Source organism: Phaethon aethereus (genome assembly GCF_964289735.1).
Source record: "Phaethon aethereus genome assembly, chromosome: 15".
NCBI lineage: Eukaryota > Metazoa > Chordata > Aves > Phaethontiformes > Phaethontidae > Phaethon > Phaethon aethereus.
This window is the reverse complement of record NC_138591.1, coordinates 1,848,316-1,862,276: the sequence shown is the minus strand read 5'-3', so window position 1 is coordinate 1,862,276 and position 13,961 is coordinate 1,848,316. Positions and strand designations below refer to the sequence as shown.

The window sequence follows — 13,961 nt, the reverse complement described above, 5'->3', positions numbered from 1 at the left end:
TATATACATTTCTCTCTCTATACACACACGTATACAGATGTGAGGTGCACAGGCACTGGCAGGAGGATCATGTCACTGCACCATGTGAAGAAAAACCTGCCCTGTTCTTCCCAAACACAAGAAGCAAACCCAGAGCCTGCTGCTGTATCGCCAAAAAACATCAGAAACGCGCACTTCGGTGTGTGGTGTTTAACGGCGATCGCCCGGGACGAGCCTGCTCACCCACACCCGGGAAAAGCCTCGTCCCTCGAGCCAGCGCCCGCCGGGGATACAGCGAGGCCCTCCCGCACTTCCCCAGGCCCGGTCCCGGCCCCGGTCTCGCCGGCCGGGCCGCGTTGCCCGCTCCCACCTGAGCGAAACCGGGGACAATTCAAATGGCGGCCTCCCGCGGCGCCCGCGCCGGCCCGTGGTGCACCGCGGCGCGAAGATGGCGGCGCCCAGTGAGGGCAGCCCAGGCCGCGGCGCTTCGCCGTTTCCGGGCACTGAGAGCGGCCCCTTCGCCTTCCCTTTCGCCGTCCCGCACGGCGCCGCGGGCTCCGGGGCGGAGGAGCCGTCCAAGAAGCCGTGCCGGGCTTGCACGGATTTCAAGAGCTGGCTCCGTGAGCAGAGGAAGCGAGCGGCCCCGGGCGGCGGGGTGAGGCGGCGGCTTTCCGCGGCGGGCGGCGGGGGCAGGAGCCTCCTCTGTCACCCCCGGGGGGTTGTCGCACCCCCAGCCCCTGCAGAGCCGTGAAGCGGGCCTCCATCCTGCCCCCCCAGTGTGATGGGGCCGCGTCCCCCTCTCTTCGGGATGTGAAGGGGCTAGGGGCAGGGTTTCCCCTCTGTGGGAGTGTGAAGGGGGCTTCGATCTTCTCCCCACCAGGTGTGAAGGGGGAGAAGGTCGTGGTCTGTTGTGGTCCCCTGCCAAGGGCGTGAAGGGCCTGTCTCTGCCCTCTCGTCCTCCCACCTGAGCACAAAGGGGCTGCTTCCCCACCAAGCGCTGTCATCCCCTCACCACCCTTTCCCCTGCTCTAGGACCTGACAGTTGTGGAGGAGAAAGAGCCACCGCCGGACTGTCCCCTCGACAGCGAGCAGCTGGGCCGCAACACCTGGGCCTTCCTGCACACCATGGCAGCGTACTATCCCGACCACCCCACCGGTGCCCAGCAGAAGGAGATGAGGGAGTTCATCAACCTCTTCTCCAAGTTTTACCCCTGCGAGCACTGCGCTGAAGATCTGAGGGAAAGGTGAGTTGCTTCGTCGGGGTTTTTTTGGTGGCTGCTGCTGAAGGGGCTAGCCTGAAATGCTGGGCTGCGGTAGCTATTTGCATGTCAGCAACTCTTCCTGCAGTGGGGTTTGTATCTACCTGAACTGGTTTCTTCCATTATTGCATAAATCAGAGGAGGTACACTTACTCAAAAAACAAATACCTTTTCTTGTGCTGTTAGGTTGTGTGCTGTCTCTGAGGTGATTTGGGGATTTCCTGCGTCAAAGCGGACTTGTGCTCACTTGTGGAATTAGAGTGGGAATAATTTGGAATAATTTGACTTTCAGGACACAAGTGTGCATCTACCCCAGAAAAGCCCCTTTACTGGCAATCTCAGCAGTGGGTGCAAAGACTGAAATGAGCTGTGATGTTTGGTGAAGTTTTCTGCTCCTGTTACTGTCAACTTGTTTCTCAAAAGTTTCAACTCCTCATTTCTGGATGATGAACACACCAAAAAAAGATCGAAAACTAATTAATGACTTAGCAGGCATCACATAGCAAAACGACTACTCAGTATTTTTCATTATTCTGCTTTTTTTTTTTTAGTTCAGTGTTTCAATGAATTCAAGTAGTTCTTGCTTTTTATCATAGATAAGATGTTTGAACTCCTGTGTCTTTTCCAGTGACAAGAGTATGCACTGAATGAAACCAAGCCAGTTGCAGCCATCAGTATTTTATAGTGGAGGTTTGGCCTCTGATAATTACTCTATGTACTCTCTTCTGGGTACTCTTCCGGACTCATCTTGCAATAGCAGAAAAGGCAACTCTGGCTGGCTGCGTGCTGTGTGCCTGCTCTGAGTATTGAACTTGGTGACTGTAAAGAAGTAACATTTGTTTCCTCTTCCCTGTTTGCAGATTACGTACAAATCAGCCTGATACTAGCAACAGAAATAACTTCTCCCAGTGGTTGTGTCTTCTTCATAATGAAGTGAACAGGAAACTGGGGAAATCTGAATTTGACTGCTCTCGTGTGGATGAGCGCTGGCGAGATGGTTGGAAAGATGGTAGTTGTGATTAATCTGTAGAGACTGCTTTGGAAATCTAACAGACCAATTCAATACAGTGTCGAGTGACTACAGGGAGATATGCGAGTAAATAACTCTTGTGTTTGCGTGCTTGTGTGTGTGACTGATATGGCTCATGGAAATAGAGGTAAACCAATTCTAAAAGTAAATTTGAAAATCTTACCCTAATAGTATTTTGATAAATGATTACATAAATGTATTATCTGAGGGACTGAAGCCTTACATTTGACACAGGAATTGCCAGAAACCTGTGAAATTAAGTTGCTGACAAACTCATGGAGACTTTTTCATTATGACATTTCCTTATTTTAGGGGCATTTGGTTATTTCTGTGACTAGAATTCCTTTTCCCTGAACACAGTTGTAGAGGGCTGCCCTATGGCATTTTACGTTTATCTGCAGGTATTATCTTGATGTTTTAGAAGATGCATCCTATTCATTGGCATTTTCATTTCTGTTGTTCTGATAGAGTAAATTCATGCTGTGTTTTGTGCCAGATTTGTACCCCTTGATCTCTCTTTCTGAGATCTCCAATGCTTGTTGTTAAACTTGCATCCAGCTCCTCTGATAAAAGGCCTGAAGGCAGGTACATTTAATTTAAATACTAAAATCATGGAACAAAGATCTCGTTTTATGTTGTGTTTCAACTTATCATGCAAGAGGACATTGTAGAAAGGGAAACTAAAGCAGGACAAAAAAAACCCTCATCTGATGAATGGAATGAAGTATCAACTGGGTGAAATTCAAATGTTTTAAATTGATTGCTAATTTTCTTTGGATCCAGAAGTGGTGTAATGGTAAGTTCTACTGAACTACTTATTCTTAAAGCAGGTAACCTCTTCATCTCTGCTGTGACCTTTTGTTAGTTGTGAAAATAGCTTGAGATTGATATCTGTAATGAAATATATTCAGCTTTGTTTGGCGTATGGTATTTCTGAGATGTCACTTGTGTTTTTTAAATTCTTGATTGGTACTTGCTGATCTGGCTGCTCTTCTGGTGTCATCCCCTAGCTAAAATTCCCTCTAGAACAAAAGGACATTACAAGTCCCCTGCAGTATTTGAGTCCTTTTAAGACTGCAATGTCAGCTTCACATAGTATTTATTGCACGGAGGACTCCAAGGAGTCCCTAGGGTAGATTCCCTCTGTAGAAACTGGTCAGAATCCATGCTATGTGTATTTTTCCTAGGTCAGCTGTACTGCATCAGTGTATTGATACATAAATGTGAATTTCAAATTCAAGTGAAATAGCAGCATAAATTATTTACACCGCAATGAATATAAACATGTCTCTCTCTAGAAAGAGACTGCTTACAAAAAAAAGTCAAAATAATTTCAAGTTCTTAAAGTAGATAGTGATATCATGCTCTTATTACATTTCTGTCTGTGAAGAGCTTGCAGGAGTTTGCACAAACCATGACAATAGTAGGCTTTTTCCTTCTGTACTTCCTGCTGAGGTTTTCTTGCATGTTTTAGTGAGCTTCCTTATTTCATGCACTAGAGTACATTTGTAAATTTACTCTTGCTCATTGAGTGAGTATTACCTGGAAATGTTAATGGTACTTTTATAAAAGTAGTAGAGTGATGACAGCTCATATCTAAGAACTTTGATCTTCAAACCTGTGTGCATGGGGCTCTGTAGTGTTTAGAAAAGCAATAAGAACTTTGGAAATATATTTTAATGTTTTATGGCACCTTCAAGTTCTTTCAAGTTGGACCTGTTCAAACAGTATGAGACGAATTTATGGACGGTTTATTCTTGGAAGTTTTTATGTAGTAACGTTCCTAAACACAAAACCGGCAATAAGGTACTTCATGAAGTATGCAATCTGACTTAGAACTTGAAGGTATCATTCAGGTTATTAAAAGTGCTGAGAAAATTTCCCTGTTAGCCTGTTGGGGTTCTTAGAACAAATAAATTTCAGCCCTGCTTTTTGTTTTTGGTTTTGGTTTTTTTTTAGTAATAAACTCAATCCCCAAAGTGAAGCACATTGGTATCCACTAGTGGGGAGAGGACCAAAGAAAAGGCTGTAGCCCTCCCCATTTGTCAGGCATGACCTAAATTACCTTGTTCTGTCTGCTTTAGCACAGGGGTGTGGATAGCATTTTCTTCTGGCCTTACTTGTGCTAAAGAAGGCATTTACTCTCTTCCTTTCCAGTCTGCCCTCGACTATTCTGTCTGACAATTTCATCACCCGTGGAGCAAATGATGAGATTTTTTCCTAATTTGCTTCAGTGTAAATGAGCAGGTTGGTAAAACACCTGTTTTATCCTTTTTCAACTTAATACTGAAAATGGGCCAGGTCGGTGAGGTGCGCTTGATCTCTGCAGCCAAGTCCCAGGACCGCTGCTGTCTTGTGCTGGCGATAAGCAGGTGCATGGTGACCTTCCACCATGCTGCAGCATCTGCCCACATCTTAAGAGTGTGAAGAGGAAAAGTAAATTTGTTCCCAGCTCAAAATCAGGGGCAGCAGCTGTGGCAACACAAAAATTTGTCAGCTTGTGGTGTTCAAGGAGGTGGAAGAGGTGTGCAGAAAGAGAAGCCCTTTCTGCCAGCATGTACTGTTCTGCTGTCCTGGCAGTGGTGCAGGGGTAGGGGAAAAGCCTTAAAAGCTGAAGCCAGTGTCATTAGTGAATGCTTCCGAATAATGAGGCCACCAGCTGTGGGTGCTAGAATGCTATTAGGGCAGTTTGTAACTTTGTTAAGCAGCCATTTGGTAAAATACATGTTTGCACTCTGTTCTCTCATGTTTATGGCTTTGCAGAAGAGCTTTGACTTAGGTATTTCTCCTGCATATTGTCATCCTTGTGGACTTGACTGTGCAGGAAAGGGGGACTCTTGTTTTTTTTGCTGCTCAATCATACCATATCTCAAGTTTTAATCTTATGTAAGGCATTTCTGTTGAAGATACTTGTATTTGTGTACAGAAAATTGTGAATTCTCTTCTAAATGCTCTTGATTAAAGTTAGTTTTAAAGATATTTGCATTCAAATTATATTTCCTGTTGATGTGAAAATAATAAAGCAACTGAGTTCATTCCTGGCTTCCCTACTGCATGAGATCTTAGGAAAAGGCATCACATTGTGCTGGTGTGTCTAACCTTCTGCATGCCAATATATTATTGTCTGAGCTCGATTGCTTAACTGAGGTTGTGTGATTCTGTGTGTGTGTATTGATCAGACAAGGTGGGGCTGCAACTGGTCCTTTTCTGTTGTGCTGCTGAATTGACACATAAATGCAGTGATTTTGTACAGCAGGTCCTTGCATATCAGATCAGAGTTTGGTTTTATGTGGGGCCCAGTGGGATATTTTATGGGGTTCATGTGGGTTTTTTGTTGTATGTTTCTAACAGCATTAAGGGTAGCAAGCATTACAGTTGGGAGTAGCTCAAATCTTGCTGAATTTGAGCAGAGTGGCAGAAGAGGGTGTTATCCACTGAAGGGCAACAGTTGTCAACTGCATATTCACCGTACAACCATGCGCGTCCCACCACATTTGCCAGAAAGGGGAAGCTGCTTCCTGTCGATACGAGGAGCCCGTGCAAGACAAAGCACAGCCAGGAGCAGGTGCTGCCTAAGGAGCTTGTGGGACCTTACTCAAGAGCTGCTCCTGTGTAATAGGCACCTGGCTAACCTTTCAGCTTCACAAAGGACTTACTGTTTGCATGGACTGGTTTGCATTCATAGCTGTACTTTTTTTCTTCCCCCCTACCCCGCCTGAAAGCAAAGAGCAGGGAGCCGTGAGGGATTTGTCTGCTTCATGAATGGGAGGCAGAGTTGCTTGAGCAAGTAACAAGTGCAGGTGTTGGTAGAAGCACCACTCTGCCTTTAACATTTTTCCAGGGATTAGCTGTTTCTTTGCAGTGTGTTGCATGTATGCAGTCTCCTGCTTACAGTAATATTCCCAACACCCACTTTGCTTCCATGTGCCTTTTGCTCCAGCTTTTTACAGGCACTGTGGGCTATTTCTTCCTGTTGGGAGTTTTACAGGCTTGGAGAGAGTAGGGTTTAGATTTTGCTTTGGTTTTTTTGCCCCTTCAAGCATTGACCCTATCAGTATTGATGATTTTTTTTTTTCAGGGTTTTTTTTTTTTTTCATTCTTGGAGTGGCTCTTCAGGTTTTTTGTCTGAATTATGGAGAGAACCTGTTCAGTATTTTGTGTAGTCAGGCATAAACACTTCAGTAGAAACTGTCAACAAGGTTGTGTGAAGTCAACTATTGATTTTGTAGGCTAGTAGGAAATTACTAAAGCAAATAAAGCAAAACCACAGCTAACAGCATGTAGGCAAATCAGCAGTTAGAACGTAGAGGACTGTTTGAGGGCACGAGGGTCAGTGTTGTGATCAGCTGGAGCGCTGACCTGGATTGGCGAGTCCCTCAGGGAAGTGTACACGAACACCATATGCCGATTCCAAGCTGGCTTACCCACAACCAGCTCAGGTGTGTCTGGACCGATACGCAATTAATTCACAGTCAAGGGAGCTGAGAGATGATGGTGGTTGGCATGCAGCATGCATCTCCTGCACATCAGAACTTGCCACAATTCTCAAAACTCTGGAACAAACGTTGGTTCCTACCAGCTAAGGATAAATGGGACACAGTACCCTTACCTGTGCTGATGCTGGGGTATCTGTTGTTGCTGTCAGTTCTTAATTTTTGTAATTACTTTTAACATTTCCAGAAGTGAAGTCTAACAAGCAGCACTAGCATTTGCCAAGCTTTGAAACTGTTCTGTTGCCTTTGGCGTGTGGCAATCCTGTCTGCACACACTGGGCTGGTGAAGGGTAGCTAATACAGCCTGGAAAGTTACGCTGGTGTTTGTCTGGGCTGACAGCACCTGGCATGGTCTAGCGCTTAGATGGTGGTCCTGGCACTCGGGCCCGTCGCGTTCTGTCCATGACCTTGCTGCATTGCTTCCTGCTGAAAGGTGCCCTCTGCTTCTGTCTGTTGTGCTAGTGCAGGCTGTTGGGTTTCCTTTTGAGCACTACTAATGCAGAAGCCTCTTCCTGGTCACAGGCTTTCCCTCCCATGTATCACGTACCATCATGCTGCTTGGCTTCTGTTTGCTACCGCAATGTGTTTCACGGGGGTGAAGCTACGCGGAAAATTTGCTTTGCACCTTAACCAAGCCAACAGCAGAGGGCAACAAAGCATGTATTTTGTTGACTTTCTTGACACTTCTCTGGAATAGCAAACTGCTCCGGATACCAAACGTTTTACCTCATGATAGTCCCTTTCTTGTGGTTTTGGGAGGAGATTTTGGTGACTTCAGTTACTTTTCAAACTAGTGTGCAATACCTCTTGTATAGTTACCCAAATGAGGGATGTGCCTGCAGGAAGTAAAATAAAACACTGTCTGGATGCTATTTCTAGCATGTTTCCTACCTGATCTTCAGCCCATAGCTGGTCATATATAGAGAAGTGCTGGCTTTTTTATCAGGTCATTAACAGATTGGAGAAGGTAAATGAACTTTATCTGATAATTTTGTAGCAGTGACTTTCTTATACAGAGCACTATATGTGCAATATAGGGCATTGCTTGCTTGTAGGAAACTTCATCTGTGTCCAGCCTTCAGAGGTCCTCTTGGTGGCAGGGGCTGCTTTGGGTTAGACCCCATGGCTTTGTTCCTCCTGTGGCCTGAGCCAATAGCAGATGGGAGCCAGATCTGTACCTTACTTAAAGGTGAGCTGGTCTGTGCTGGCACGACTCAGTTGTGCCACACATAATCTCTTTAGTGCATGTGTAGACATGTGTGGGCTCATGCACAGACCGGACATTGGTATGGGGAATGGTACGCAGCAGTCATGAAACAGGCATCATTTTTAGTCAGAGAAGGGGTCAGACTTACTTGGCATGGTTGTCATCTGCTCTGGATGCAGAGGAATGGGTGGAGGAAAAAGAGGATTTGGAAGGAAGATCACAAGACAGTCATGACTTCAGCAAAGCTGTTCCTTTTGAGATACAGGGATGCAACCCAGCCTTTCTGCATGGGAAGAGGTAGGAAGAAATCCCACAGAGTTTCATGGGAGCCTTGCTTTGAATTAGCAGATCTGTGAGAAAGAAAACAGCTGAGAAATTAATGTCTTTCCCAAGCAGACACCAGGCAACTATTTCATGCAGTCCCTCAAAGCTTCCAATTTTTCCCAGAAACCAAGCTTTAGGTCTAAACTCAAGTCCTGGTGCTGGATGAGGACTTTCCTTTCAAATGCCAAGTACAGTCGGGGCAAAGCAGGGTTTTCCCTGCTTCCTCCATCCTTGATGTCTGGCCCGAGCTACCAGTAATGCAAAAAAGTGGATTCTGTGACTTTTGTCTCATGTCATACTTCTTAGATGGGGTAAAAGATACACAAGGTATGTAAGACAAGGCCTATATGGCTAGAGCATGTGGCTGGAGACTCAAGAAATCAAATTTCAGTTCTTACTTAGCCATAAGACTCCGGGTAGGTCACTTCATCTTCTGTAGCCACACTTCCAGTTCAACAAAATGGGGATAAAAATAGCGGTTTTGGCAGTCTTTGCCTGTATTTCCTATTTAGATGAAAATCTTTTTCAGGGAGGCTATTTTAATGTGCTTGTGCTGCACAGTCCTGGGCCTGAGATTGTTCACTATAATAAAATCACTCATCTCGGTCTGTCTCACAAATCCCCTTTATGTCAAGTTACATCTTTCTTTTGAATCTGAGGACCTGTTTAGTATTTGCTATGTTCAGTTAAGAAATTAAGCATTTCTTTTCAGTATATCACTACAAATAACAACATTCATTACTTATTTCCCCAAGAACTTGCGCTGTGGATCTTGCTTTGTGGTGTAGCACAAGCAGAGATGATAATAACAACAGGAAGAGCTCCTTTAGCAGCAAAGTGTGATGTAGCTCAAATAAGAATTGTAGAAGCTTTGCATGTCAGAGTGCAGCTCAAGCTGCTCAGAGGCTGCCCTGTGTCCTTGTAGCTGTCAGTTCTGCTCACGTTACCATACCTGCTTAGCTGCAACACTGAGCAGGTAGCAGATGACAAGCACTGAAGTCAACTTGTTGGTCAGGCCCTACATGATGTGACTTGCTGTTGTGGTCCTAAGGAGGTCAGTTTGGGAAACAGCTAGGGATCTCATTTCCCTTTCGTCTTAGCTCCTCCCAAGGTAGGGAGGAGGGACACCTTCATGTAGCAGAGTTCAGCTCAGTTGACTGGATCAGGTTAGATTACTGGTTTGCCAAAACCCCCAAACTTTTCATGTTATGAAATATTTTGAGAAGCAAAGAGTAAGTTTACTAGATGAGACATCAAGCCTGCAATTGCAGCACTGGAAAGCATTTCGAAACCCTTTGGGGTTTTTTTTCAGTTTGGTTTTTATGCAAGTACTGAGATATTAACTCTTCTGTTCAAAACAAATGTTATCTCAATTAATTGAATTTTGCTATCCAAATCTTCCCCTGGTGATTTCAGTTAGTAAGTTCTCTGCATTTTTTTTCTAGCATACTTATCTTGTGTTTATACTTGCACAGTAACTGCTGAATCCCACCTGAGAAATGGCTGCATTTCAGAAGTGAGTGAGTAACCAGCTAAGAAATGATCTTCCAGATATTTTTGGATCTCTTAGGGTGGAAGGCATTAAGTAGCTTTCCAAGTGATAGTGTGCTAAGGTTTTGCTGATCAGGAAGTCCATTCTTTTTGCTACTGGGCACTATGAATTTCTAAGCACCTCTCAACATTTCCATCAACTCTCTTTTTTTTCTGGAGACTAATGGCTGAAAGCAATATTAGCCAAACTCTAATGAATGCAAAGCATTTCAGAGTAACAAGTAAATGAACATATATCCAAGTACTGTTCCAAGTGTGCTGCCCAGGGAATGTGAAGGGCAAGCCGTTTTACCACCCACGCCTGTGCAAAGGACAGTGTCAGACCTTGCGGAGCTGCTGAAGTCGGTGGGCTGTAAACCGTGGCTGGAGCCTGGATGGCTCCCTTGGGCTGCGTGCTGCAGAGAGCCTGCATTCTGCTTATTTGGATTGCTCGGCCAAAGCAACCTCACTATAAATACATTGTCAAAGCTGCTCTGAGAGCAGGGCAGTTTCACATCACTATTTTATTTTAGAGATGTTAGGTAAAAAGTGTAGCTGATTGTTTTGCCTGCCAAATCAGGAGCATCCCACTGCTACCCTCTGCCACAGAGAAAATATGGTCAGTTTTGCTAAAGAAATTGTATTAACTCATCTTGTCCATTACTGGACTTCCTGTGGGACAGGTCCTGATCCTAGTGATCGCAGCGCCGGGATTGTGAAGCAGGGTGTAATAGCTTCAGCCATCTGCTTGGAAATTTTTGCAAATATGTTCTGCTTCACAGAGCGACGCTAGCATCACTTACAGTCCTTCAGCTGACAACAGGTAACTTGGTAAGCTTTCATAAATGGGTTATGTTCAGCCATATGCCCTTGAAAACCATTGCCGTTCCTTGCTTTGTAGAGCTAGCTGAAATCAGCCCTCAGCTGAGTGGATCCGGCTGACTTGAACAGGCTCTAAAGAAGGAGAAAGCCCCAAATCTTGTCTCCTCAAGGTTGTCTCATGTCTACTTACTTACCCCTGGGTAAAAACCCGATCGCTTTTTTGTGTTGGAGACTAAGAAGTCAGCGTGACTACAAGAAGCATGAGGCAAGCCCATGTTTTCTATCACCCTTAATTAAACTCGCATAAAATGAAAACATGGACAGATCTTGGGCACTTGTCTGGATGCCGCTGTGCTTGCTCCCTGTCGCTGAAATCCAGGGGGAATGGTAAATGCAGCAGAACTTGTTCAAACCGAACAAGTGCTCTGGAAAGTGCCATTTGCAAATGCTGTTCTTTTCCCCCATTTGATGGGGGAAAATGTTCAAGATACAATATCCTTTCCTGTTATTGGCTGGCTCTGTGTATCTATTAGCTTATTTGCAGCAATAGGAAGTGAAACAGAAATACAGTTTGCATGTAGGCTAGAGATAGCTACTGTGCTTTATCTGCACTATGGCAGATAGACAAAAGCTAGCATTTTTCACAACATGATGTGAAAAATTATTGTGTAAACATACTACACACAGTAGAAGTTGGAGAGATGAACCTTGGAGAAAGAGGACAAGTTTAGAAGCAGGGATTTCTGTAGGGATCTTTCCTGATGCATCATGGTCATGCCCTGAAGCATATAAACCATGTATCTGTCTGGAAATTATTACAATTTGTTCTATGGTACCATGTAAAAGATTCAGGCATATTTTGGACAACCAAGACACTGCCTGTCCCAGTTGGGACAGATGTAATGTAAGACATTTGGGTAAGACATTTTAGAAAGGGGGAGCAGAGACCCAGGAGGATTGAAGTGTTTTTTCCAACGTCACCAGAAACCCACGAGTGGTCCCCAGAGGTCTAGATGATTCCCTGTGCGGTACCTCAGGAGCATGCGGCTCTCCTGCAAGTACTCCCTACCGCACGGCTTTCCTCATGCCGTTGGTTTTCTGAGTGTCTGTCCACAGCCTTTTAGGTGCGCGAGCTGCTCACGCTGCACAGACCCACCTGGGATGTATAGTGTGGCAATGCCTATACAGGACACCCTCTCGCCAGGCGCGGTGCGGGGTGTGCTGAGCCCAACCCAGACAACAGAGCCTCATTGGCACTGGCCACCCTCGGGGAGCAGGGCTGCCCTTGCTTCCCTACGTAGCTCTGGGCTGAAGCATAGTCTGTTCTCAAAGCATGAAAATGATTTTTGAGGACACTGGAATGCCTGCTTCTAAACTGCCAAAGCTGTTTGAAAATCTCACCACCCCTTCAAGTAATGGTCTTCATTCTTAATCTGCAATTAGGGATGAGCTGACAATGCTTTTGACATTGGGGTGAAATCCCTGGCCAACTCCATGAGACATTCTGCCAGAAGAAAGCAGGAGGGACCAACCTGGCATCCTCCTCACAGCCATTTCTTTTTTGCATAGTAAAATGTGATTTCTACTGAGCTGGTGACATTGAGGAATGAAAGGCTGAATTCTGCTTTTCCTGCTGAGAGTCAGAAATAGATGTGGAGAGATGATGACTCACCTGTAATTGAGAAAAGCTGAATGGCATCATCATGGGCTTTAACAGTTAAATCCTGATTCCACCTGCCAGAAAGAACAGACTGACAGAGCTGCAAAAGGCCAAAGCAAGCTGGAGATGGGGCCCAGCACATGGGAATCCTTTGCGTTGTTACAGCGTTTTACATGTAAGGTGCTTGATGCACCTGCTACACATGTACCCCGTGCAATCCTGTGGCACTGGCACCAGTCCCTGCACGGGGAAACGGAGCTGTATAGGCAACGGATCAGGAGGAGAGCTGGTGGTGGAGCCACAAGAAGCACCCCCAGCCCCAACCAGAGGCCTGCTCCATGCCAGCAATGCATGCATGCTCCTCACTGCGACTTTCCCTGCAGTTCCCGAAGTTCTCCGAAGCAGAGATGATGTCAGAGTTGTCATGGCATCGGTATCTATGGAACCGGGATCATCATCACGGTGCTACGAAAACGAACTCAGATGATGGTCCTGGAGCTGCAGGGGGGAACTCCCTTTGCAGTAATTGAGGGTTTCCCTCTGTAACGTTCTTCTCTTCTTCCTACCGTCCCTGGGGAGGGAGTGGGGACAGGGCTTGGCCTCCTCCTGCCCCACGGCAGGTCCGGGTGCCTCCTTTCCTGCACGAGGAAAGCAAGAGCTTCAGCCCCATCAGTCTTCACTTCCCTTTTCTTGCACCAGCTAATGGGTGCGTAAAGATGTGCCTTGCTGTGAAGCAGCCGCCAAACCTTTCCCTCGGCCACGCGAACAGGCTGCTCGCAGCCAAAGGCCGAGCAAGCTGCCAGCAGAGAACCTCGCTGGCGCTGTGGGTCAGGAAGCCCTGCCTGCGCTGAGGCGGTGCTGCCTGCCGTGGGGGCCTCCCAGGCTCTCGCTCCCCAGGAGAGGTGACAGCAGCCCTTTCTGCTGTTCCATCTGCCTGTCCCTGCTATCAGCAGGGACGCCAGCGGGTCTGGGCGGATAAAGGGTGTTTATCTTGGGGGAAGCAAGGTGTGCATCTGCAGCAGAGGTGGGCTCAGCAGGACCTGCTCAGTGTGCTCACCTCCCTGGGCCACGGCACCTCCCTCCTGCCACCGGCCCAGTACTTACAGCCACATAGGTTGCCCTGGCCATAGCACAAGTAGCCCTTGCCATTGCATGGTGATGCTGGTGTAGCATGGCGACCCTTGCGACAACACCCTGGCCATAGCACGTTATCTCCAGAATCAACATGGTTACCGTGGCCAGAGCGCAGTAATCCTTGGACTAGCACGGGGGGCCTGGCTGTGGCAAGGGATCCTGGCTGTACTGTGGTGTCCCTGGCCATAGCGTGGTCACCATGGCCATAGCGCGCTGTCCCCGGCCGCAGCATGGTGACACTGGCTGTCCATGGTGCCCACGGCGGTGCTGTGGTGCCCGCGGCCGCATCCCGCCGCCTTGGGGCGCAGCTCGGGCACGCGCACCTGCCGGTGCCCCCGCCACCCCACCCCACCCCCCCCCGTCGCCCGGCGGGTGGTTCCTCCCGCTGCCCGCACGCGGCGCTGCGGACGAGCCCACGCGGGAGGCGTGCGGGGGGCGGGCAGGCGCGCGGCCGGCGCGGGGCGCGCGCGGCTGGGCTCGGCTCGGAGCGGCGCGGAGCGGAGCGGGCGGCGGCGGGGGGAAG

At 47.2% G+C, this 13,961-nt stretch overlaps 1 protein-coding gene across 1 annotated transcript; it reads left to right on the top strand.

Annotated features, from left to right (window-relative positions):
• Positions 1 to 304: 304 nt before the first annotated feature.
• On the top strand, positions 305 to 2,261 carry GFER (growth factor, augmenter of liver regeneration; the record flags this gene model as incomplete). Its single annotated transcript, XM_082006921.1, has 3 exons — positions 305 to 634; positions 1,012 to 1,223; positions 2,099 to 2,261. The coding sequence occupies exons 1-3, from the start codon at positions 428 to 430 to the stop codon at positions 2,259 to 2,261; spliced, it is 582 nt and encodes a 193-aa protein (XP_081863047.1). The 5' UTR covers positions 305 to 427.
• Between the last annotated feature and the right edge of the window lie 11,700 nt (positions 2,262 to 13,961).